General features: G+C 48.0%; 1 protein-coding gene across 1 annotated transcript; it reads right to left on the minus strand.

Moving 5' to 3' along the window:
• Positions 1-689: 689 nt before the first annotated feature.
• ENDOD1 (endonuclease domain containing 1) lies at positions 690-23,058 on the minus strand. Its single transcript, XM_038761733.1, has 2 exons — positions 22,144-23,058; positions 690-6,471 (listed from the first exon to the last, which is right to left on the minus strand). The coding sequence occupies exons 1-2, from the start codon at positions 22,438-22,440 to the stop codon at positions 5,230-5,232; spliced, it is 1,539 nt and encodes a 512-aa protein (XP_038617661.1). The 5' UTR covers positions 22,441-23,058; the 3' UTR covers positions 690-5,229.
• Between the last annotated feature and the right edge of the window lie 1,275 nt (positions 23,059-24,333).

A 24,333-nucleotide genomic window follows, 5' to 3' on the forward strand; every position in this document is an offset into this window, starting at 1 on the left:
GGCTCACAGTCTAAGTAGAAGGGAGAACAGGTATTGAATCCCCACGCTTCAGATGAGGGAACTGAGGCTCAGAGAAGTGAAGTGACTTTTTTTTCTTTTTAATAGTGTTTGTTAAGAGCCTATTCTGTGCCAGCCACTGTTCTTAGCTCTGGAGTAGATAGAAGGTAATCAGGTTGGACATAGTCCCTGTCCCACATGGGATTCACGGTCTTAGTCCCCATTTTGCAGGTGAGGTAACGGAGGCACAGAGAAGTTAAGTGATATGCCCAAGGTCACGTGGCAGACAAGCGGCAGAGCTGGGATTAGAAGATCTTTCTGACTCCCAAGACTGGGCTTTATCCAGTCAATGGACCAAGACCATTGTCTCTTGGTGCATGGTGAGGTAGAAGAGAAAATTCTGCTTGAAAAGTAAATGAGATATCATGTGGGGGGAAGGACAGCCTCAAAAGCATCTTCCAGAGCCCATCACGAGCTTTTGAACTCTTTCTGGGAACGGTTTCATGTGAATTAAAGTCTCACATATTTTTCTATTTCATTGTTTCATCTTCCATCATCATCCCTATCTGATTGCCAAGAGGGCATCTTCTAAAGTCTCTTTATTATTTGCTTGAAACCATTCCCCCTTCAGGGATAAAGTTTGCATACCATACTCAAGCCCATCACAAAGAACCAGACAGCTGCTAAAAATATCTCCTTTGAACTGTGGGTTTATTTTTTTGTCTAGTGAAAATGACAAGTGTGTTTCAGGGCCAAGGTTTTTGATGAAACTGAATGAAAATGCAATCCGATCTTGTTGCCTTTTGTAGAATCTGCACATATGGGGGTTGAGGTACCTGCTCAGAATATTAGCCAACCCATCTGTGGAAGGACCAGCTCCGCATTGTAGTGGTTACTAATCTATTCCAGGAATTACTCACATTATTACTACTACTATGGAACTTTAATTGAGTGCCTAGAAGATGCTAAACCCCGTCTTGTCACAGGCACTGGTGTCTGCTCACAGAAGGGACAATAGCAGGGTCGGGCTACCTTGCCCCCTGGCCTGTTGGATAAAATGCATTTTTTTTTGCCCTTTTCTAGAGGAGGGATGGGCAGGAAAAGCACCTTTGACCTATCCATAATTCCACCTCCCACCCCCAGTGATGGTGTTTCTAATTCTTAGAAAACCTCTGCCCTGAAAATCCATCGACAACTCTGCTACCCCCCAAGTTTGCCCAGTTCAGTGCATCGGAATTTTCCTTTTGGAGGTGGTCAAACTATGTTACAAGGCCACAGAGAACAATAATTATGGTATCCGTTAAGCGCTTACTATGTACCACGCACTGTTCTAAGTGCTAAAGAAATTTAGTGGCCGGGATCAGATTCTCCCAGAGGCTGCTGAACCCTAAACCCCGTATCCACCTCCTGAATTCAAAATGAAATAAATTAAGGTGTCAACCTTGGCTCAGCCTACATCACCATAGGCCTTCATGTCTCGTTATCACCAGTTTGTATCACAAATCCCACATTTTCAAAATGCCTGAGCCAAAGACCAGGTTCCAATAAAAGATGATAGCAATACCTACCCTCCCTTATCCCGTTTATCCCTCGTATACTTTCGAGTTTAAGAACCGAGCGGTGCAAAGCGTGCATGAAGGGAAAACAGTACATTAAAAGCCCCAACTCAGTATTTTTTTGGACAGTGATCCACATTAATGGAGTACCAGCAGGCCTCAGAGGAGGGAAATTCAGCTAGTAGTCAAATTTCATCTCAGCCAGCAGCGTCAATACCCGTCCCGTCCAGAGCATTTCAGCCAAGCTTGCTAGCTCTTTGCTAATTTCCTGCAGTTGGTCCGTCGTATTTATTTGATTGCCGCAGGAGAGAGAGTCCATTGAGAATTGCTTTTTGGGTCCCATCTCTGTTACTTTCCTTCTTTGCTCTTCCCACACACCCCGACCCGCTGGGCTCTCCAGATGAGCAGTCGAAAAAATCACACGATGCTTGGGAGAAGGAGAAGCAGCAAACAGCCACCCTGGATACCCACGAAAACCAAACAAACAGCTCCCATGTCATCCAAAGTGGGCTGAGTGACCTAAGTCATACAGAGAACAAAGCGGAACAGCAGTGGGCTTCCTCAGAGGTGGGATTTACCGTAGCGACCTCAAGTTGGACCGAATTAGCCCAGAGATCTGCTCCAATCAATCGATCAGTGGTATTTATTGAGCACTTTCTGTGACGGCCAGGAGAGTACAATACAACAGAGTGGGTAGATGCATTCCCTTCCCACCACGAGCCTGCTCCCTTGTGGCAAACAGGATGGGAAATAAAGGACAGCAGATGGGTTCAGTGCATTTTGAAGAGCTCATTTCTTCAAGCTGAAGAAAGTACTTGGCTCCATTGGTCTTTTGCTTTATTTTTCTGTCTCAGCTAACCCAGAAGGTTGTGGTAAGCCAGGACCAAACAGTGCAAAGAAAATCCCAGGTTGAGGGAAAGACGGGTCGGAGAGGTAACTGACAATGAACGAAGAAGAGGAAACTAGGAGAATGGTTTAGAATCTCTGTCCTGTGAATGAGCCTGTTTTCACTGCCTGAGTGGATGTTTTGACTTCTGGTAAGTTTCCTCTTCCTCCCCCTCCTCTTTCCCACCTCCCCTCCCTCCCCGCCTGCCCTCCTCAAGCATCAGTAGCATTTCTCAAGCTCCTACTGAGTGTCGAAGGGAGAGTCTAAGAAAGAAGACACAATCCCTGCCCTCAGGGAGCTTTCAGTCTAGCAGAGAGACGGAAAAGAATGGGTGAGTAATGAAAATATTAAAGTCATGAACATAAATGCTACCAGGGCTGGGAGAGCTGAAGTGCTTTGGTAGGGTGGGAGGGTTGAAGTGGCATTGTGGGGTACAATCAATCAATCAGTAAATGGTATTTATCCAACACCTACTATTCCAGGTGGGTATGATCTGAGAAGTGCTTTTGGGGAGCAGTCCCCCAGCCCCATGACACCGTGAAGGCTATGAATGAAAGAATCAGATTTTCCAAGAGATTTCCAAGAATGCCAATTAAATTATTCCAGTTGGCTGGAGCAGGATCGAGGGCACAGAGACCAAGAGAAAACTCTCTTTCACACTTGAAACTCTTTTTCTCTTTGTACAAGGCTACAATCGCAAACTGGTTAAGGCTCAGCTTCCCCCATGCTATTGTCTTGTATCGCTAGTCAGCGCTTAATACAGTGCTCTGCACATAGTTAAGCGCTTAATACCGCTACTGCTACAACCAGTCAATCTTCTCTTTGCTAAGTTACTCTCATCAACCAGTCTGACGGATACCACTGACCCCTTTGCCCAGGCTAGATAAAGTGGTCTTCCCTGACTCCTGAACAACGCCTCCTCTAATGATGGCCACAAATGATGGACACCCAGAATGAAGTTCCTTGAGGGCAAGAGCCATATTTTCTAACTCTTCTGTACTATCCCAAACGCTCGGTGGTGTGCTGGACAAAATGGACATTCCGTAAATACCTGTGGTTGATTGATCAGGGAGATATTGCCTTCTGATCTGTGAATATCTAAAGATCCAGATAGACTGCTCAGAATGATGCCAGAAAACCTTAAATTCATGCCCTTGGGGAGAGGAATGGCTTTCTGTGCCTGCTTAAGAGTTGCGGTGGGTCAGGAAGGGAGATTACACGGGTCACTGCCAATTGTCTGGGCTCATGGAGGAGAGAAGAGGCGTGGAGAAAGTTAACCGGTTTAGGACCCCCTGGGCAACAGAAGGAAGGTGGGCCCCACTGGGGTGATGGAGAGATGGGGGACAGCTCTGTGGCAGCCCCATAGAGAGATGCAAGAGCCTCTAAATAGGAGAAGGCTAGAAGGGAGTTTTGTTCCCTTTAACAAACAAATTTGTGGATCATCCTTAGAATGGATAATCCATTTGTGGATAATAAGGAAACATCTGCCTTTCCACTTGGCTTCCCATTTGCTGGAGATCTTTGCTGAACTGGTATTTACTGAGTGCTTACTGTGTTCAGAGCACTTTACTGAGTGCTTGGTAGAGTGCAGTGTAACAGACTTAGTAGACACATTTCTGACCCACAAGGAGATTACAGTCTTGAGGGTGCCCAGTAGATCTGCAAAACACATCTCCAAGTTGCTCATAAGAAAACATCCTCTTGTGGGATATGTGCTTTAATTAGTGACTTTGGGAACCCTTCTTTTTTAGCAAGATAATGGAGACACATCTCCTGTCACCATCCCTTTAACTGGTAAACTGAAATTGAAAATTCATCATCTGTCCTCACTCTGGCCATGTGTTCTTTTACTAGAAATTGTTCTCAGGATTCACCAAAAAGTTATTTTTCTTCCCCTCTGAGTGCTTGCATTAATACTGAAGAAAACTAGTCATTAAGATTTACTCACAGTCTCAACTAATGACCCCGATAGCTGAATACAGTGATCTTGAATAGGGGCTTTCAAGTGCTCTAATTCAGCCCCAGCTTTCTTCTACACTGAAAGGGCAACAGAATCAAAAACCAACCCAGCCGGGGTTTGGCCGGACCCTCATTTCTGAATCCTCAGCCAAAATAAGCACTCCCTTGGTTAAAACTTTGGTCCTACGATATCGCACTAGATCATAATTCTCTACTGGAAAAAATCTTGCTTGTCAGCTGAGAACATTCGGTAAAAGAGCAACTTGAATCGATCTCTTGTTCTGAGGGTCATTGAAAAACAGGTGCTGTCACCCAAGTAAAGGAAACTGTGAGTTCTCAGCATGTTACCTTAACAAATCCCCCCTTAAGACAGTGCTCCTTGGAAAGCAAAGAGCTCAGAATGGAGAAACTAACACTTAGGGGTTTTGGTGTTTAATCCGTAAGGTTGGGTCAGGTGGGAGGGGGAAGGAAAGGTTGCTAGTCCTATGCTGAGGCTGCCCTGTGGTGATGACTATTGGCTCCTTCGCTTTCAACGATTGACAAAATATCTACTTGGGTGACTCACTCCCGAAACAGACATCAGCCTTTTTCTACCCATAGACAATGAAAAATTACAGGGGATTTGCCTCTACCCCGCAACGCGTCGTTTCACCATTACAGGCCGTTCACCAGTATCGGCTTTCCCCTTCCCTTCCATTTGAGTCCAAGGCCAAAAATACCATGCGAAGTGAGAGCGGACGGTCAAAACGTTGGGAAGCAAAGTATCTGCTGTTGGGGATGTGGGTGTCTTTTGTTTTTTTCGCGAATGAGCCTTGCTTTTTCTTCGCTCTTTTATTCCCCGGAGATGTTGGGAGAAACCTTGTAGCCAATCCGTGAGCAGATGCTCAGAAGCCCCTGGAGCAGACCTCCGAAGACTCCGAACACGGCGTCCCAGAGCAAGGAGACGGAGCCGCCCAGGCCCAGGGCGATGTCTTTGCCGACGGTCGGGATGGCGCCCAGGGTGTAGACGGGGAAACTGGCGATGTCCACCAGGACTCCGGCCGGGACGCTCAGGATTCGGCCGACGCTTTTCAGCAGACAGCAGAGGATGTGCAGGAAGCCCCGGATGATGCTCACTAAGACCTGGACCACCTTCCAGGGGATGCTCACCAGCTCCTCGCCGACGGCCATGAAGTACGACAGCGTGGCGGAGCCCAGGCTGTGCACGCCGCCCCAGAGCGCGTTGAGGAACTGCCGGATCACGTACTCCAGGCAAGAGAAAAGGTTCTTCAGAATCCCCCACACGAGGTAATAAAGCAGTTGAAAGACCTTGGCGAAAGGGGTGGCGACAAGCCCGGCGCCCTTCCACAACAAGCTGGGGTCCTTCCCCCCCTCCTGCTCTTCCTGGCCCTCTTCCTCCCCCTCCTCCCAGAGCGGCTTGGGCTGCTCCTGTGTGGACTTCAGGCTCCTCATGGTGGATGGAGGCTGGGTGCTGGGGGAGGCCTGCCCTCTCCGCTCTTCGTCCTGGACCTGGTTCACCTTCTCCAGGATCTTCTTCATCTTCTCCGTGTCGTGGTCGGCCTCCCCGCAGTTGTTCCGGTACAGGCGGGGCCGTGAGGGCAGCAGCCGCTCCAGATCTCTCACCATCACGTCTTCGACCACGTCGCCGTCGCCCGCCTGCTTGGTGAAACCCATGGACCAACCTCCGGGGAGGCCGCAGCAGGCGGCCAGCCAAGCGAACTCGGGGACGGCCACCGCATCCCCTACCCGGCCAGCAGCCGGCACGGCGCCCGCGATCAAATACAGCTGGTCCCCGTTCCCACACTGGGGGGTCAGAGCCCGCTCCACGATGCTCTCCACGCTCCGGTACCACCTCTCCATGAAAGACTGGGTCATGGGGACCGCGTTCGTCAGGGTGAAGGTCGCCGCCTGGAAGTCGTTGCTGTTCAGAAAGTTGGGGTACAGTTGTCCCCTCTGGAAACCGGAATCCAGGTAGTCCTTATTTAGGGCTTGTTGGCTTCCGAGGTTGGGGACGGAGCCGGCTGCCTCGGCTTCCCGCGTCATTTCCTCCAGGTCGCTGTGCGGATCGTCTAGCTGAAATGGTAAGAGAATAATAATAATAATAATAATAATGGCATTTATTAAGCATTTACTGTGTGCAAAGCACTGTTCTAAGCGCTGGGGAGGTTACAGGGTGATCAGGTTGTCTCATGGGGGCTCACAGTCTTAATCCCTGTTTTACAGATGAGGTAACTGAGGCCCAGAGAAGTGAAGTGACTTTCCCAAAGTCACACAGCTGACAAGTGGCAGAGCCGGGATTTAAACCCATGACCTCTGACTCCAAAGCCTGTGCTCTTTCCACTGAGTCACGCTGCTTCTCTGAAAGGTGAGGAGGGTGGTTTAAAATCCTCAGGAGCCAGCTCTGCTCACTTAAGCACCAAGTATTCATCTATTCTGATGTTCCTAACCGACTGGGTCAATAGGTCATCCTCACTGCAGGGGGTTGGGATCGGCAAAAGGCATTTTTAATTGAGGACCCTAAGGGGCCGAGACCCTATTTCAAATCATCAAAAGCCAAAACTTGGCAGGGTGGGAGTGTGCTTGGTACTTCTGGGCTTTTATAGTTCAGGTGTTTCCCTTCTTCATTTTCCATATCAAACCACGAACTTGCGGTTCGGCCTTATTCTTGACACTTCCATAGCGCCTTTGTAGAAAAAAAGAAGTTTTAAATAACTACCACAGATCTTAAACACCAAGAGGAAAGCGATTCCCCACCTAGATGCAAAAATTAGAACAGGAGTTCAGTGGATTAAGTGAAAGCAGTACAGGAGATGAAATGAAAGTCCGATTTACTGGAACCTTTCTTGAACCACGGTAGGTAAAAGTGAACAGTTCTAACTCGAACATTTACACTGCTCTGGAGAGGAGGTATATTTTGGTGTCAGGTGGAACGGGAGGATTCTGTTGGAATTAAATGTCTCCAGGGTGTAGCCAACACTGGGGTCACCCCTAAAATCATGGCTCTAGACTCTGTCTCCTCCCCACCCTGATTTCTAGACTGTGAGCCCATTGTGGGCAGGGATTGTCTCTATTGGTTGCTGAATTGTACTTTCCAAGCACAAGCACCTGTTGGTCTCCCTTTTCCTCTCTAGCAAGTACTCCAGCCTAAAGTCAAGAAATGGCCTCTATGTTTGCCAGTCCCTCCAGGGTTTTGCCAAGCAAATATGCCACTCTCATCATTTGTTAAGTGCTAACTATGTGCCAGGCACTGTACTAATCACTGGGGTGGCTACAAGCAAGTCTGATTGGACACAGTCCCTGACCCACGTGGGGCTCACATTCTCAATTCCCATTTTACAGATGAGGTACCTGAGGCACAGAGAAGTGAAGTGACTTGCTCAAGGTCACACAGCAGATAAATGGTGGAGCCGGGATTAGAACCCACGGCCTTCCAACTCCTAGGCCCGGGCTTTAGCCACTACAGTGGAAGTGTTCCAAGTGGCAGGATACCCAGGGCCCAGCCTCTGTTGACCTATTAATCTCTGGTTATTCCCCTAGACAGAGGTGATGTTCCCGGATGTCTCTTAGACAGCCTCTCGCCTCTACCTCTGCTGTCAGTCAGTCAATCGTATTTATTGAGCGCTTACCGTGGGCAGAGCACCACCTTAAGTCCTTGGGAGAGTACAATACAACAATAAACTAACACATTCCCTGCCCACAGCGAGTTTGCAGCCCCTACCAACTCCGTCTGAAGAACAGTGACTGGAAATTTAAGCAGAAACAGCGTGACCTAATGGAAAGAGCACAGCCCTAGGAGTCAGGGACCTGAGTTCTAATCCTGGATCTGCTATGTGCCTGCTGTATGATGTTAGGCAAGTCACTTGCGTCTCTGCGCTTCAGTTTCCTCATCTGTAAAACAGGCGTGAAATCACTGTTTTCCCTCCCCCTTGGGCTGTGAACCTTATGAGGAGAAGCGACTCTTATCCAATCTGCTTACTGTGTGTCTGTCCCAGTGCTTTGTACAGTTCTTGGAATATAATAAGTGCCTAATAAATGCTGAGGGAAAGGGAGAGGAGCTGAGGATTAGCCAGGAGAGCAAGCACATTAAGGGTTTCGGAGAAGCTATGGTGGCTCCAAGTAAATGTGTGTTTCTGCCTGGGAGGAAATGAACGACTGTTGCCCTCTTCCACTGAGCATTGTCCAAGAGTAAATAGGCTGCAACTGGGGGAAGATAAATGAAAGACTAGAAAATTATGACCTCTAAGAGACACTAAAAGAGCCAGCGAGCTTAGCCTGGGAAGGAAAAGGCTCTGAGGGGGTGGTTTCAGAGTGGTCTTCAGCCATGTTTGGGATGGATACCCAGCTCCACAGAGACCGAGGAGAGTGGTTACAAAGTGCAGCATGGGGATTCGCTGTCGGAAAAGGAAAAGTCTCCAGACAGCGAGGGTTATTAGTCACCCGAACGGGTTGCCGTGGGAGCTGATGGATGCTTCAGTGCCAGGTGTTTAGAGAGACAAGAGTCTTCCATCTGGGGAGGGTTAGGTGGGGGCTGGAGTGGGCAGGAGGGTGAACTTGTGGGGGCTCCTTAAGCCCCTGTCTGGAGAATAATAATAATAATAATGATGGCATTTAAGTGCTTACTATTGCAAAGCACTGTTCAAAGCGCTGGGGAGGATATAAGGTGATCAGGTTGGCCCATGTGGGGCTCACAGTCTTAATCCCCATTTTACAGATGAGGTAACAGGCCCAGAGCAGTGAAGTGACTTGCCCAAATCCACACAGCTGACAAGTGGCAGAGCCGGGATTCAAACCCATGATCTCTAACTCCCAAGCCCGGGCTCTTTCCACTGAGCCACGCAGCTTCTGACTCGCTCCTGGGATGAAAAAGCAAAGGAGGCTGTGGGTCTAAGGCAAGCATCTGCCTGGGTGGTTGAAAGAAAGTCAGGTCTGGAGACGGGGGGTTCGTTCGTTCATTCAGACGTATTTATTGAGCGCTTACTGTGTGCGAAGCACTGTACTAAGCAGCTGGGAGAGTACAATATAACAATAAACAGACACGTTCCCTGCCCACAACGAAGGTTAAACTAGATGGCTTCTTGCGCTCCCATCCTGTGATAACTGGCCATTTCCTTGGCTATTTCCACCTCACTCTGTCTGCAGGATTTCTCTGCTTGGTGGGTCTCAATCACTAGCCCTATAAATGGGCATTTGTTTGTTTTTTGTTCCAAGTGCCTGAACTCCAGGATGGATTCTTAGATGCTTGGTTTAAATGCTTCAGGGGCATTTCATCAAGCAGCAAGAACCCCGGGAAAGATCGGTGCCTCTCTCTACATTTAATCATATCAGATGATCGGAGTTAAAAGAAAAGAAATGCAGAAAAACAAACTTCTGGGATCCTATTCTAGGGAGCCAAGATCAGAGCGACTTTGAGGAGAGCCACAATGGAAAGAACTACGTAGTATTCATTGTGACTCCGGAGAACAGGAAGGTACAGCCCTTTCCCCTCTTGGGGCCGAAACGTTGGTAAGAATAATAATAAAAATGATGGTATTTGTTAAGCACTTACTATGGGGTCAAGCTCTATTCTAAGCACTGGGGTAGATACAAGCTAATCAGGTTGGACACTGTCCCTGTCTCACAAGGAGCTCACAGTCTTAATCCCGATTTTACAAACGAGGTAACTGAGGCACAGAGAAGCGAAGTGACCTGTCCAAGGTCACACGGCCGACAAGTGGCTGAGTCAGGATTAGAACCCAGTTCCTTCTGACTCCCCAAGCCATTATCCATTAGGCCATTCTGCTTCTTCACAATGGTGCCACTGAAGCAGTGGCAGGAGATGGAGGGCCGAAGAAAGAACACTTATTTGCACACATGCATACACATATACACATGCATGCACACGCAAACGTGTGCACACAGTAGCTATTTCCACTGTATGCTAGCCTTTTTGATTCTTATCAAGGTAGTAAAGTAACATGGCTATTGCCAGTTCCTGGATACGCCAGGGCCTCATTTCCTTCATCTGTAAAATGGAAATGAATACTTCTTTCCTCCCTCGATCAGCGAGGTTTCCTTCATCTGTAAAATGGAAATGAATACTTCTCCTTTCCTCCCTCGATCAGTGAGGGAAAATGAGATGTGAAGCCACTCGTTCAAGATCACATGGTCAGGGCAGCATGATTGCAAAACTCCTGGGAACATCTACATTATAGGCCATATGGGGTTGTAATAATCATCATCATCATCATCATCATGGCAGTATTTGTTATATGCTTACATTGTTCCAAACACGTTGGGGAGATACAAAATAATCAGACCATTCATTCATTCATTCAATCGTATTTATTGAGCGCTTACTGTGTGCAGAGCACTGTACTAAGCGCTTGGGAAGTACAAGTTGGTAACATATATAGACAGTCCCTACCCAACAGCGGGCTCCCAGTCTAGAAGGACCAGACACAGTCCCTCTCCTACAGTCTAAGAGGGAGGAAGAACAGGTAATCAATCCTCATTTTCAAATGAGGAAACTGAGGTCCAGAGAAGTTAACTGAGCTGCCCAGAGAAAGTGGGCCTTGGAGCCCAGCTGGGAGTCCAGCTCCACAAGTGTCTGCTGAATGACCTTGGGCAAGTCACGTAAATTTTCTGGGCCTCAGTTACCTCATCTGTAAAGGGGGGATCAAGAGTGTGAGTTGCAAGTGGGACAGGGACTGTGTCCCACCTGGTTAAATTGTATCTACCCTAGTGCTTAGGACAGTACTTGGCACAAAGCAAATACTTAACAAGTACCATAATAATCATAATAATAATGATGGCATTTATTAAGCACTTACAATGTGCAAAGCACTTAAGTGCTGGGGAGGCTACAAGGTGATCAGGTTGTCCCACGGGGGGCTAACAGTCAATCCCCATTTTACAGATGAGGTAACTGAGGCCCAGAGAAGTTAAGTGACTTGCCCAAAGTCACACAGCTGACAATTGGCGGAGCCGGGATATGAACCCATGACCACTGACTCCAAAGCCTGTGCCCTTTCCACTGAACCACGCTGCTTCTCTGTTACTCTCCCAAGTGCTTCGTACAGTGCTCTACATACAGTAAGTGCTCAGTAAATGAATGATTGAATGTTTGATTTTGCAAACTATTCCTCTTTCACCAATGATTTCACATTGTCTCTCCTATAAAACAAGAAGTCTTGACCATTTTCCCCAATGCCCACCCTCAGTTGATTCTCAACTGCCCTCTTCAACATATGCTCTTACTTGCTGTCAAGCAAACCACCCAATCAACACCTGCTCTTAACTCTCCTGCTTCCCATTACTCATGGCTTTTTATGGCCTTTGTTAAGTGCATTCTCTGTGTCAGGCACCGTACTGAGGGCTAGGGTAGATACGAGGTGTTCAGGTTAAACACAATCCATGTCCCACATGGGGTTCACTGTCTTAATCCCAGTTTTACAAAGGAGGTAACTGAGGCACAGAGAAGTGAAATAACTTGCCCAAGGTCACACAGCAGACAAGTGGTGGAGATGGGATTAGAACTCAGGTCCTTCTGACGCCCAGCGCCATGCTCTATCCAGTAGTCCATGCTACTTATCCCGCTCCTTGACACGGCCTCCCTGCTGTGCTTTGCCAAACTCTGTCTCTCCTCTCATTCAAATCCCTTCTAGACTGTGAGCCCACTCTTGGGTAGAGACTGTCTCTATATGTTGCCAACTTGTACTTCCCAAGCGCTTAGTACAGTGCTCTGCACACAGTAAGCGCTCAATAAATACAATTGATTGATTGATCCCTTCCAACAACTCTTCTCCTCCAGGAAGTCTTCCCTGGCTAACTGTCCATATTCCCAGTCATGCAAACCCCCAACCTCCACAATACCCTTAATCTATTCAATTATCTGTTGAGTTCATTTATTCACATGAGTGTTACTTACATCTGTTGTGTATTTGTCTATTTCAGTCATTCAGTCATATTGATTGAGCGCTTACTGTGTGCAGAACACTGTACTAAGTGCTTGGGAAGTACGATTCAGCAACAAATAGTGACAATCCCTGCCCACAACGGGCTCACATCTGTCTTCCCCATCACACTGTAAGGTCCTTGAGGGCAGGAATTTCATTCTATCCTTCTTCAGTATGTCACCCAAGCACCCAAAAGAACTCTGAATACTGTTGATGCTCAATAAATACCGTCATTTTGGGCAGGAAAAATTGAGATTATCTTTTGAAGTGTGAAATTCCATAAAACCATGGAATGGTGAATATACAAAATTCTTGCTTAGGGTTATTGACTAAGCAATTAGTCCCACACATCGCCATGCCCTGCACACTTATAAACACTTCAGAACTCAGTGTGGCTTGAATTTCCTGAGCAGTTATATTTAGGACTTGATAGTGGGTTTTTAGCATATGGAATTCATCACTACAGGAAGTCAAGCAGGCCAAAAATATCAGGAGATTCAAGGGGTGTTGGATAAATTTATGGGTGAGGAGTCCATAACCAGCTCCTAGAGGAAAAGTTAGGGATGTAGAGGGAAAAATGAGGAATGTTAAATAGTCAAAGTCATAATATTGAACTGAATGCCTCACTGATCTGACTCAGCAGTGATATTGCTGTGCTTTTAGGTTATTAGACTATTTAGCTCTAATAAAACACAAGAAGTCAAAAGAAATTAAGAATCCATTCTTTCTCTCCTCACCTCACCCCTACAAATTTTAAGCAAGATTGGAATGACTAACAGCTAGGAATGACTAATAGGTAACCACTGTGACTTGACTATAAATAAACTTCTCAGGTAAGCCTCCGTTCTTATTTATCCTGCCCCGTTTTAATGCCTGGTGAGTTGAAGGAATGGCAAACTGCAGGAGTTTTGATGTTGTCACATTGTTATTTAGTCGTTTCTCAACCTCTTTTCCAGCCTAAAACATCTTAAAGCCTCCAACTTTCTCCTAGCAGATCCTGTCCTCTATTAGCCCAGTCAGTTTTTTCTTAGTCTGCTCTCCCTCCACTAGAAGAGTGAGTTTTACAGTGTGTTCCAGGCAGGTTTAGACTACACTGGTAGGTATTTGTCTAATAGCCGTGGGAGTGGGTGGCATTGTCGGCGTTTTTCCTGAGGGATGGTGCCCGGTCCTTCTACCTCTAACTCACTGGACATCTCTAATTTCCCAAAGCCCCACCCCTAGAGGCTCCAACCAATTGCCTGGAATCCCAGGAACCTGCCTGGCCTTTGGACAGTGGTAATCCGAGATACAGGGATTACCCGGGGAACTGCTGGGAATTTCATGAAACGGGTGGGTAGTCCGGATCACATTACTTGGTGACCTCTACACTTCTTTTTTGGCTATTTATAAAACTTTGAAGCTGCATTGTTCGTCAGAGGAGCTAAACGCTTTTTACATTTTTGAGGGTAAACGCAAACCTTCCGGCCCTACCTACCTGTTGAGAGACAGCCAGAGTTGTTTTAAATAAACAGGTTGAACAGGCTGGATTCTAGAGCCTGAAGAAATGCCAAATGGGATCTGGAAGGAGAAACTCCATCCCATCCCCGGACCCTCCAGTCATACTGGTGTCCTGTCCTTGGGACTCTAGATGATATTCCAGACACTCTGCAATTGAGATTTTGTGAGCGCCCAGCACTAGAAAGGTGAACTATCCCTACTTTGACTTCTACGGTTCAAAAATCCAGTTTCAAAAGAAAATTACACCTCTAAAAGAGTCATTTGATGTCCGGTGCATTAGCTTTGGTAGGCAAATAAACGACAGACCACACTGACGAATCAAAAAGACAAGAAAAGACTTGTTCTGGTTCACGAAAGCAACTTTCCTGTCGAGTGTCATCCGATGATCTATTATCCTCCTTTCAAGAAAGATAAATTCTGGTTGGGTCCACACAAAGTGAGAGGCATTATTGGAAGAGATTTCTTTGAGGAAGATTTTCTTTTCTCTCCTAAATCTGCCCTGATCACATCTTTTCAAGTGCTCCACTTCTACCCTCTCTTCTTCCCTTCCTGACTACCATCTTCAACCTCTCACCGCAGGTTCCCCTCTGCCTTCAAACACACCTCCATCTGTCCAGCCAAAAAAATTAATAAATAACCTTCTCTTGACCCCACCTCACAATCAACCAACCAATCAGTCAGTGGTATTTTTTTGAGCACTTACTGCGTGCAGAGCACATCCTTTACCACTTGGTACGACAGAGTTGGTAGACACGCTTCGTGCCTACAAGGAGTTAACAGTTTACAGAGGGAGCTATTGTTCCCTTGACCCATCTCCCTCCTTCCATTTCTAGCCGCACTTTGAGATTGCATTTGAGCCACTTGCTGTCTCCATTCCTCTCTTCCATCTCCTTCCTTGACCCTCAACAATCTGTTTTTCGCCCCCTTGATTCCCCTGAGACCACTCACTCTGAGGTCACCTACCACCTACCTCCTTCTTGCCACGTCAAAGGGAGCCTGTTGATTTTGGTCAAAGCATTTCAGTATCAGCCAAGAAACTGTTTTAGCCCTTGGATCTTTGGAACTCAGGGATGATGATGGTGACATCAACCGTCACCATCGACTCTATTCCATCCTTTAACCTTCCTCAACATCTCTGCTGCCTTTGTCACTGTGGACCTTTCCATTCTCCAGGACACATGCTAACTTTGTTTTTTTAGACACAGTCCTCCCCCGGTTTTCCTTCTACCTCTGTGGCCAGTGCTTTTCAGTCTTTTGCCCGTTCTTTCTCTGCCTCCCGTTCCCTAATTGTGGATATCTCTTAAGACTCCATTTTGGGTCCCCTTCTCTTCTCAATCTGCATTCATCCCTTTAGGGAGCTCACCCACTCTCACGGTTTCAACTACCACCTCCATGTGGATGACTCCTAAATCTTTCTACGCTAGTTCTGTCCTCGCTCTTTCTCTGCCGTCTTATACTTCCCCCTTCCTCCATGATATCTCTACATGGATGTCCCTCTGGCACCTCGAGTGCAGTACGTCTGAGACTGAACCCCTCATCTCCCCTCCCAAAACCTTTTCCCCATCTAACTTTCCCATCTCAGCAGACGTCATCAACATCCTCCTGATCTAAGTTCCGAAGATTCAAGGCCTGAAACAGTTTCTTGGCTGATACTGAAATGCCTTGACCAAAATCAACAGGCTCCCTTTCATTGGATTGAAAATGAGGCTGAAAATGGTTGTATGGGAAAGAAATATTCTCCGGGATTTTTTTTTGACAATTGGCCTTTTTTTTTGCTTCACGAGGCAGGCTTGGTCTGAGTTAAGATACTGAGGGATGGGAATTCAGAGTGGAGCTGATGATGGGGTGAGAACAGTGGATGTGGGAACTGGAGTAAAGGCAGCAGGTCAGCTGGAGAACAGGTTCCCCAATAATAAAAATAATAATTATGATATCTGTTAAGTGCTTACTATATGTCAGGCACTGTACTAAGCACCGGGGTGGATACAAGCAAATCGGGTTGGATACAGTCCCTGTCTCACATGGGGCTCACAGTCTCAATCCCCATTTTACAGATGAGGGAACTGAGGCCCAGAGAAGGGAAGTGACTTGTCCAAGGTCATACAGCAGGCAAGTGATGGAGCAGGGATTAGCCAAGGTCCTTCTAACTCCCAGGCCTGTGCTGTATCCACTAGGCCACGCTGCTCTTCAATTCTCCTGCCTTTTTCCCCTCAGGCTGTTCCCTGTGCTTGCCGTTCCCCTGCCCAGCCCTGCCCAACCCAAATCTTTCAGTCCACAGTTCCTCTCATCTTCAAAGCTCTCCTAAAATCTCACCTGCTTCAGGAAGCCTTCCCCAGAGTCTAGTCTCATGAACCCTACTGTCACCCTTAGCCCTTACATGCTTGATTTTACTCCCCGCCCCCCCCCCCCCCCCCCCCCCCCACCATTTAGATGGGCATATTTTTCTTTGGATTCTCTGTTGTTCATTCAATTCATCATTCTGCTCTTTCATCTTTGCATAGTCCAGCTCCTTCTTATTAAATTCTCCTAAATATGTTATTTATAAGTAAGTTTTGTCTGTCTCCCTCATTAGGTTGTCAGCTCCTTGAGGACAGGGAACATGTATCTTACTTCTATTGTACTGCGGCAATTGCTTCACACTAAAAAAGCGCTCTATAAATAAATATCAGTGATGGATTGAACTGTCATGATGCTCACTGGGGTCCATTCTTATCATACGTCAGATGCCTTGAGTCATCAGCTGCTAGGAGAAGGTCAGCATTAAATTTTGGGAGACTGACTCTTTTCCATTAACATTCCCTCTTTGATTCCCTTCAGATTCAGGATCTTAGAAATCTGCTCAATGTTGTTGTTATCGTTATTAGTATCATCATCATCATCATCATCATAATTATCCTAGTATTTGTTAAATGCTTACTATGTGCCAAAACAGCTCTAAACACTAGGATAGATTCAAGTTAATCAGGTGAGACACAGTCTCTGTCTCACTTGGGACTCACAGCCTAAGTAGGGGGAAGAACAGGCATTCCTAATCTCCTTTTAACAGTTGAGGAAACAGAGACCCAAAGAAGTTAGGTGACCTGCCCAAGGTGACACAGCAGGCAAGCAGTGTGGCCTAGTGGATAAAGCACAGACCCGGGTGTCAGAAAGGCCTGGGTTCTAATCCCGGCTCCACCACTTTTCTGCTGTGTAACCATAGGCAAGTCGCTTCTCTGGGCCCAAGTTCTCTCATCAGGAAAATGGAGATAAGACTGTGAGCCCCATGTGGGACAGGGACTGTGTCCAACCTGTTGAACTTGTAGCTACCCCAGCGTTTAGAACAGAGCCTGGTACACCGTAAGCACTTAATGAATGCCATAAAAAGAAAGGTCAGAGCCAAGACTAGCAGCCAAGCGACCTGAATGAGGGTTCACAGCAGACAACGGAAAGATCTGTTTGGGCCAGGCTAGGAAGGCTCCGGGCCTGACCTGGGCGTTGGAATGGGCTTGCTGGACTCAAGGTAGTCCGCAACACATCCATATGGAGCCTCCCTCAGCGGAGGAGCGGGCACGACAGCACTAGATGGGTCAAAGAATCATGTTGTGTTGCCAACTTGTACTTCCCAAGCGCTTAGTACAGTGCTCTGCACACAGTAAGTGCTAAATAAATATGATTGATTGATTGATGTAGGCGTAGCAGTCCCTGGGACCAAGTTGGGTTTCCTAAACACCCCCAGTGCACCTCTCAGAGAGACTGTCTCTCTCGCCAGGCCTCACCTCCACCCTGCAGTGAGACTAGATCCTCTCAGCCCAGTTAGGGTTTGGGACTGAGAATCAGTCTGGGTCTCGCCCAAGATCAAGCTAATCCCCAGGATTTCAGTTGGCATGGTCTTATCGAGTCTTTGAATCAGGGCTAATTATCAAGGCTGGACTAGGGAATTCTTCCTTTCCTGGTTCCCAGCGTTGTAGTACTTGTACATATTTTGTGAGCTCGTTGTGGGCAGGGATTGTCAAAGCTGGACTAGGGAATTCTTCCTTTCCTGGCTCCCAGCGTTGTAGTACTTGTACATATTTTGTGAGCTCATTGTGGGCAGGGATTGTCACCGTTTATTGTCGTATTATACTTTCCCATGAACTTAGAATATGCATTAAGTGCTTAATAAATACAATTGAATGAATGAATATTTGCTAACCAGTTTCACAATCAGATCTCCTGGGTGCCAACCTTAGGAAGAAACTGTATTTACTGAGCACTTACTTTGTGTACAGAGCACTATATTAAGCACTTGGGAGAATACAATATGACAGGGTCGCTAGGCACGTTCCCGGCTCACTATGAGTTTACGATTACAGCAATAATCCCTACCTGTCCGGGAGGGATGAGGGGTAATTCACTTTAAAGATCTTTGAGATCCAAAGATTTAAAAATAAGCCCATGTGAGTAATAAACTATAGAGTCAGCTCAGAAGAACCCTGGTGTCCCAGACGTTTGTGTCACAATAAGGAAGAATCCCTGAGAGGTTTACTTAGGACCATCCCCTGTGACTCACTCGCTTTCTACCTTTCTTCGGGCTCAGCCCTAGTAGGACTGGAAAGTCACTGCTCATTATATCTCCTCTGTAGCAACGAGAGTCTCAGTTGCCGAGGAGAGACAGGCAGAGCGGATAGCCCCAGCTCTGAGAGCCAACTGATTACTTGGGTGGTGCCCCCGGAGATAAAACTCTTGGAGCATTTTGTTATTTTCAAGTGAGTCTTGCCTAAAGCTGGGTAACATAAAGGAAAGCAGGCTTGGTCCTGGATTTCTGGTTTGGTTTTTTTTGTTGTCGTCGTCGTTTGGTTGGTATTTTTTAATGGTAATTTTAAAGTTCTTAATATGTGCCAGGCACTGGACTAAACGCTGGGGCAGGTCCCAGATCAACAGGTTGGACACAGTAGATAACCCACGTGGGTTTCACAGTCTTAATCTCCATTTTACGGAAGCGGTAACTGAGGGGCAAAGATGTTAAGTGACTTACCCTAGGTCACACAGCAGACAAGTGGCGGAGCTGGAATTAGAACCAAGTCCTCTAATGCCCAGGCCTGTGCTCTTTCTAGTAGGCCATGCTGTTTCTCTCTTGGAATTTTAAAGGCCTGGGTTCTCCTTGGGATCTTCTGGGACTTTTATATCTATAGCTGAAATCAGGAACAAGTTCCTATTTTCTTACACCAAGGTTTCTGACATCGCAGAGAGCAAAGTAAATGGAAAGACAGCTGTCAGAATTCAGAAGCAGGCATTTAGACCCAATTCTAACTTTGCACCTTCCCATGCTACTTCGGAATAGGGGAATTTTTCTAAGGTATTGAAATACCTTAGTAAGGGGAGGTGATCTTTTGGAGTCAAATCGTAATCTTCTTTCTAGAAATTCCAATAATCCCTTGGGATTAGAGAGATACATCTCTGGAACCCTCTTTCACAACCTGAAGTTTTTTTGACCCTGTGATATTGCTGTGGGATGGGATCAGTGGGGCCATCCAGGCGCCATTTTCATCTCTCCCATCAATCAATCAACTGATTGATTAGTGGTATTTATTGAGGTCCTATTGTGTGTAGATCACTTAGGATAATACAACAGAAGCAAAACACAAGGTCTCTGTCCTTCAGGGTCCTTTTCATCACTCTTTTCTAAGGGTATTTATTGAGCGTTTACCATGACCAGAGGTCTGTAATAAGCGCTTGAGAGAGTTCACTACAATAGAGTAGGTGGAGATGATCCCTGCCCAAAAGAAACTTACAGTTTAGATGCGCAGAGCACTGTACTGAGCAGGTGAGAAAGTGCACTATCATAGAGGAGGTACACACGATCCCTGCCCACAGGGAGTTGATAGTCTAGAGGGGATTCCTGCTGCCCTATCCCTCCTCTATTAATAATAATTATAATAATGGCATTTATTAAGCATTCACTATGTTTAAAGCACTGTTCTAAGAGATGGAGAGGTTACAAGATGATCGGGTTGTCCCACTGGGGGCTCACAGTCTTAATCCCCATTTTACAGAGGAGGTAACTGAGGCCCAGAGAAGTGAAGTGACTTGCCCAAAGTCACACAGCTGACAATTGCCAGAGCTGGGATTTGAACCCATGACCTCTAACTCCCAAGCCCGTGCTCTTTCCACTGAGTCATGCTGCTTCTTTATTCCCAGGAGTAATCCACTTTGCATTAATTGGTTTGGGTGACCTGGGTTCGAGTTGGCAAATGATGATGAGGTGACTTGTCCCAGACAAAGAGCTACTTGAACGACAAACATCTCTACGTACCCTGCAATCAAGCAGTGAGCCAGACACCCGTCCCCGCTCCCCATAATCCCACCTCCACCACTTGCCTGCTGGGTGACCTTGGGCAAGTCATTGAACTTCTCTGGGCCTCGTTTTCCTCATCTGCCAAATGAAGATTCAGCGCCCGTTCACCCTCGCTCTTCGATTGAGATCCTCCAGCACCTCGCCTGTCTGTGCTGGATTGACCCTAGTGCTTAGTACAGTGGTTGGGCCAAAGTAAGCACTTAACAAATGCCCCAGTGAACATTATTAAAAATATTCTTATTAGCATTATTATTGAGGTTGTCAACTGGAGCTGTGGCACATTGCTGCCTGTCACTGTCGTGAGATCTGTGGAGATGCAAGAACATCGTCCAGGCCAATTTTTGCTCATTTTTGCGGACGGGCGGTGACTTGACGGAAGGTTGGTGACCCTCCCCCGGAGCCCGCCCCAGCCTGATATTACGCCCGGCCGTTCGGCTGAAACCCACACAGCTTTTGCTCCACCGCCCTGGCATCCCCGGCTTGTAACGTAGACCTCGGGCTTGGATGGGACACATCTGGACAGGCAGGTACTGACGTGCGTGGGTTCCGGGCCTTCCGGGCCTGGTGCCGCCCACTGTTGGTTAGGGACTGTCTCTATATGTTGCCAACTTGTACTTCCCAAGCGTTTAGTACAGTGCTCTGCACACAGTAAGCGCTCAATAAATACAATTGATTGATTGATTGATTGATTGGTGCCCACCTGCTTCGCACCTCAGGCGGGGCGCGACGGGGCAAGCTCTGCCCAACAGAGAATGGGATGTCCATCACTCAGCAGAGCTCGGAGAGGGTTTGGAGGTGGAGAGGTTGGGGGGCAATAATAGCTGGTGAGGGGACACGATAGAGAGGGTCAGACTAGCACGATAGCACGTTTCACGGCCCGTGGAGCCGGGGCTGGTGTGGCAGAGCCGAAGCCCTGAGTGATCAATCAATCAATCGAGTGATCCAATCCGAGGCCTCTCGGCCTACTCGGGAAGGGCTAGTCGGCAGATGGGGCTGGGCTGGAGGATGACTGGAGCCCGGAGGGAGTTTCAGGAAGAGACTTGGGGAACCCGGAGAAACTGGTTTGTGCTCTCTGCTGGAAATGGGGGCAACCCTTTGCTACCACTTTCCTAAATGTTCGTGTGTTACTTTTCTTTTTTTGTGAAAAGACCATCAGTTTCCTGGACCAGTTCCCTTCACCAAGACCCCCAGGCAGAGGTTTTCCCTGAAGAACCCACTCTTCTGCTTGCTTATGCCTGCCTATATGTAATCTGGTGGATGAACCAAAATATGCAGGATCTCGTGGGCATATTACCAAAGCCTCTTACATTTTTATGGTAGTTATAAAGTGCTTACTCTGCACCAGGCATTTTACTAAGCGCTAGAGTAGATAAAAGCTAAACGCTAGAGTAGATAAAAGCTAATCGGGTTGGATGCAGTCCTTGTCCCACGTGGGGCTCACGCTCTTATCCCCATTTAACAGATGAGGTAACTGAGGCTATGATAAGTGAAGTGGCTTGCCCAAGGCAGAGCCAGGATCCGACCCCAGATCCTTCTAACTCCCAAGCCTATGCTTTATCTTCCAGGACACGCCGCTTCTCTGGGAACTCTCAGGATCACTCTACCTCCCTCTCACTCACCCTTCCTAGCCGGAACTAGAGCTAAGTGAAACGCCTCTCACGGCAGTTACCAAGCCGTGGTCAGTATCAACACCACCAAATTCCCAGAGGTGACTAAGGAACCCAGGGGTTTCTGCTCCCAGGATCAATACGGGGTGAAGTTTGGAAGACCTCATCAGCCCTGTTTCTCCATCTGGAGGACCGAGACGGGGCGAGGCCGGGAGGTGACGTCTTGCTTCATTTCTCCTTGAATTCACAGAGAAATGCGGCTTCTTGGAACGTCTGCTGGGACGGTGCCAAGGGTGCTGTTTTTTAGGTAATCCTGGAGCCCCCGGCCCCCTTCCCCTCCCCAGGCCAGGATCCCCCTCCTCCCTATCCTCCCTCACCTAGGAGGCTTGCTTACCTGCGGTTCAATCATCCAGGTCTCCTCCCTGCTGCCTCCAGGTCTGGAGTAGCGAAAAGCAGAGTAAACAGGGATCTTGTGGCGGGTACTGTAGAGCGTGGCGAATCGCTCCCCTCGGCCGAACCTCTGACAGATCTTCACATGGAATGGCTCCGTCCATCCTTCAGGCGGGGTCCCCTCATAGAAGAACCGGTTACACTCAGCAAACCCTTTCTCGTCCTCCTTAACGATCCTGCCCTCCGACAGTCCGGGGAAGGCCAAGATGCCGCAGAGGGGAAGGAAGACCCACGTCCTCATGTCTGGGCTTCCCGAGCTCGGGGCCGGATGGCCCTCACTCCCTGGGCTCTGCTCTCTGGGCCGCCGGGGGCCGGCGAGCGGCCAGACCCTGGAGTTGTGACTGGGATTGGGGAAGAGCTTCCAAGGGAAAAGAAATATGAAACCCCAGCCCTGCCCTCCAGGGAGGGAACGCTTCACACAGGCGGGGCCCGGCCGCAGCCTACGACGACGAGGACCCGGCCGACGGCCACCGCGGCGATAAATCAACGTCCGGAGACTGGTCCTCCACCCGCCCTGCCTGCCCACACGGTGACCCAGACTGCAGTTCAGTCATCCATGCTGACAGGGAAGGGAGGGAAGGAAGGAGCCAGGGGCGGGGAGGAGGGGAGGGATGTGAGGGGGGGTTGTCCCCCAAGGAGGCGTGGGTTTTGATAATAGGCTCTTTTTCTGAAGCCGGACTGCACAGCAATGCTGTATTCATTCCACTGTCAGCAACGATGGATGTGACCGGAATGCTCAGGGCGATCGTCCACGTTCGAAAATGATTTAGGCTCGGAGGTATCCGAGGCCCAGGGCCTGCTCTTTGGCCTGCGGATAGCGTGGGGAAAGAGATTGGCTACCTGCTGCCTCTCGGTGAAAACTGATTTCCACAGGACATAAAATGTCCATGATGCAGTACTGCAGATGGGGCTGTATCTGCTTGGTATATAAGCCAAATAGCAGGAGACAGACAGACACAACACACACACACACACACACACACACACTGCAACGGCCAAATAATCGGCCAAATAGAAGTCCTTCCCTCCCCTCCTTATCAGAACTCTCCTGCAGTGGGAGAGGAACCAATAAAGAGCAGCAGACTCTTCTCAGCTCCACCTATCCTCCCCCTCTTCCCCCCACCAGACTCTCCCCAGACCCCATCCCAGCCCCGAGACCTCTCTGCAGTCACCAATGGGTGAGGAAGAGAAAAGCCTCGTTTTGGACCCTGTGCGTGAGGGTAAATGAAGAATTGAAGTGGCAGAAAATCCACCAGCATTTCCCTCTGCTTGAGGTCCGGTCGCTTGACTGTTCCAAACCCTTTCCCGGAGAGGGCTGGGGAAAGGAATCTACCTGCTAATTTTCTGGGGGATGAGGTCCAGACATTGGCCGTCAGGCCACATTTCTAAGGGAATGTGTCCACCGACTCTGTTGTAGTGGACCTCTCCCAAGTGCTTAGTAATAATAACAATGATTTTATTTGTTAAGCGCTTACTATGTGCGAAGCACTGTTCTAAATGCTGGGGTAGAGACTAATAATAATAATGATGGCATTCATTAGGCACTTACTACACGCAAAGCACTGTTCTAATTGCTGGGGAGGTTACAAGGTGATCAGGTTGTCCCACGGGGGGCTCACAGTCTTCATCCCCATTTTACAGATGAGGGAACTGAGGCCCAGAGAAGTTAAGTGACTTGCCCGAAGTCACACAGCTGACAGTTGGCAGAGCCAGGATTTGAACTCATGACCTCCGACTCCAAAGCCCGTGCTCTTTCCATTGAGCCATGCTGCTTCTCTAGACTAGCTGGGGTAGAGACTGTCCCACGTGGGACTCACAGTTTTAATCCCCATTTTACAGATGATGGAACTGAGGCACAGGGAAGTTAAGTGACTTGCCCAAGATCACACAGCAGACAAGAGGCAGAGCTGGAATTAGAACCCAGATCCTTCTGACTTCGAGGCCCAGGCTCTGTCCACTGAGCAATGCTGCTTCTCTAGTACAGTCCTCTGCACATTTGAAATGTTCAATAAATACATTTGATTAATTTTGCTCGCCGAAGGAGGCAGTTAGGGAGTGCAAGGTGCACCCCGCAGTTGGTTGGGAGGGGAGGAGAGCGGTCGGCTACGAATGTAGGCTGTATCTTCACCAGCAA

The sequence above is a fragment of the Tachyglossus aculeatus genome, chromosome 20, assembly GCF_015852505.1.
Source record: "Tachyglossus aculeatus isolate mTacAcu1 chromosome 20, mTacAcu1.pri, whole genome shotgun sequence".
NCBI classification, from domain to species: domain Eukaryota; kingdom Metazoa; phylum Chordata; class Mammalia; order Monotremata; family Tachyglossidae; genus Tachyglossus; species Tachyglossus aculeatus.

What these genes read in the sequence shown, in the direction of transcription:
- ENDOD1 (XM_038761733.1), bottom strand. Translation starts at nt 22,440, where the DNA reads ATGAGGACGTGGGTCTTCCTTCCCCTCTGCGGCATCTTGGCCTTCCCC. An exon ending in CCTGGATGATTGAACCGCAG is followed by an intron (nt 6,472 to 22,143) that starts GTAAGCAAGCCT and finishes TTACCATTTCAG; the next exon opens with CTAGACGATCCGCACAGCGA.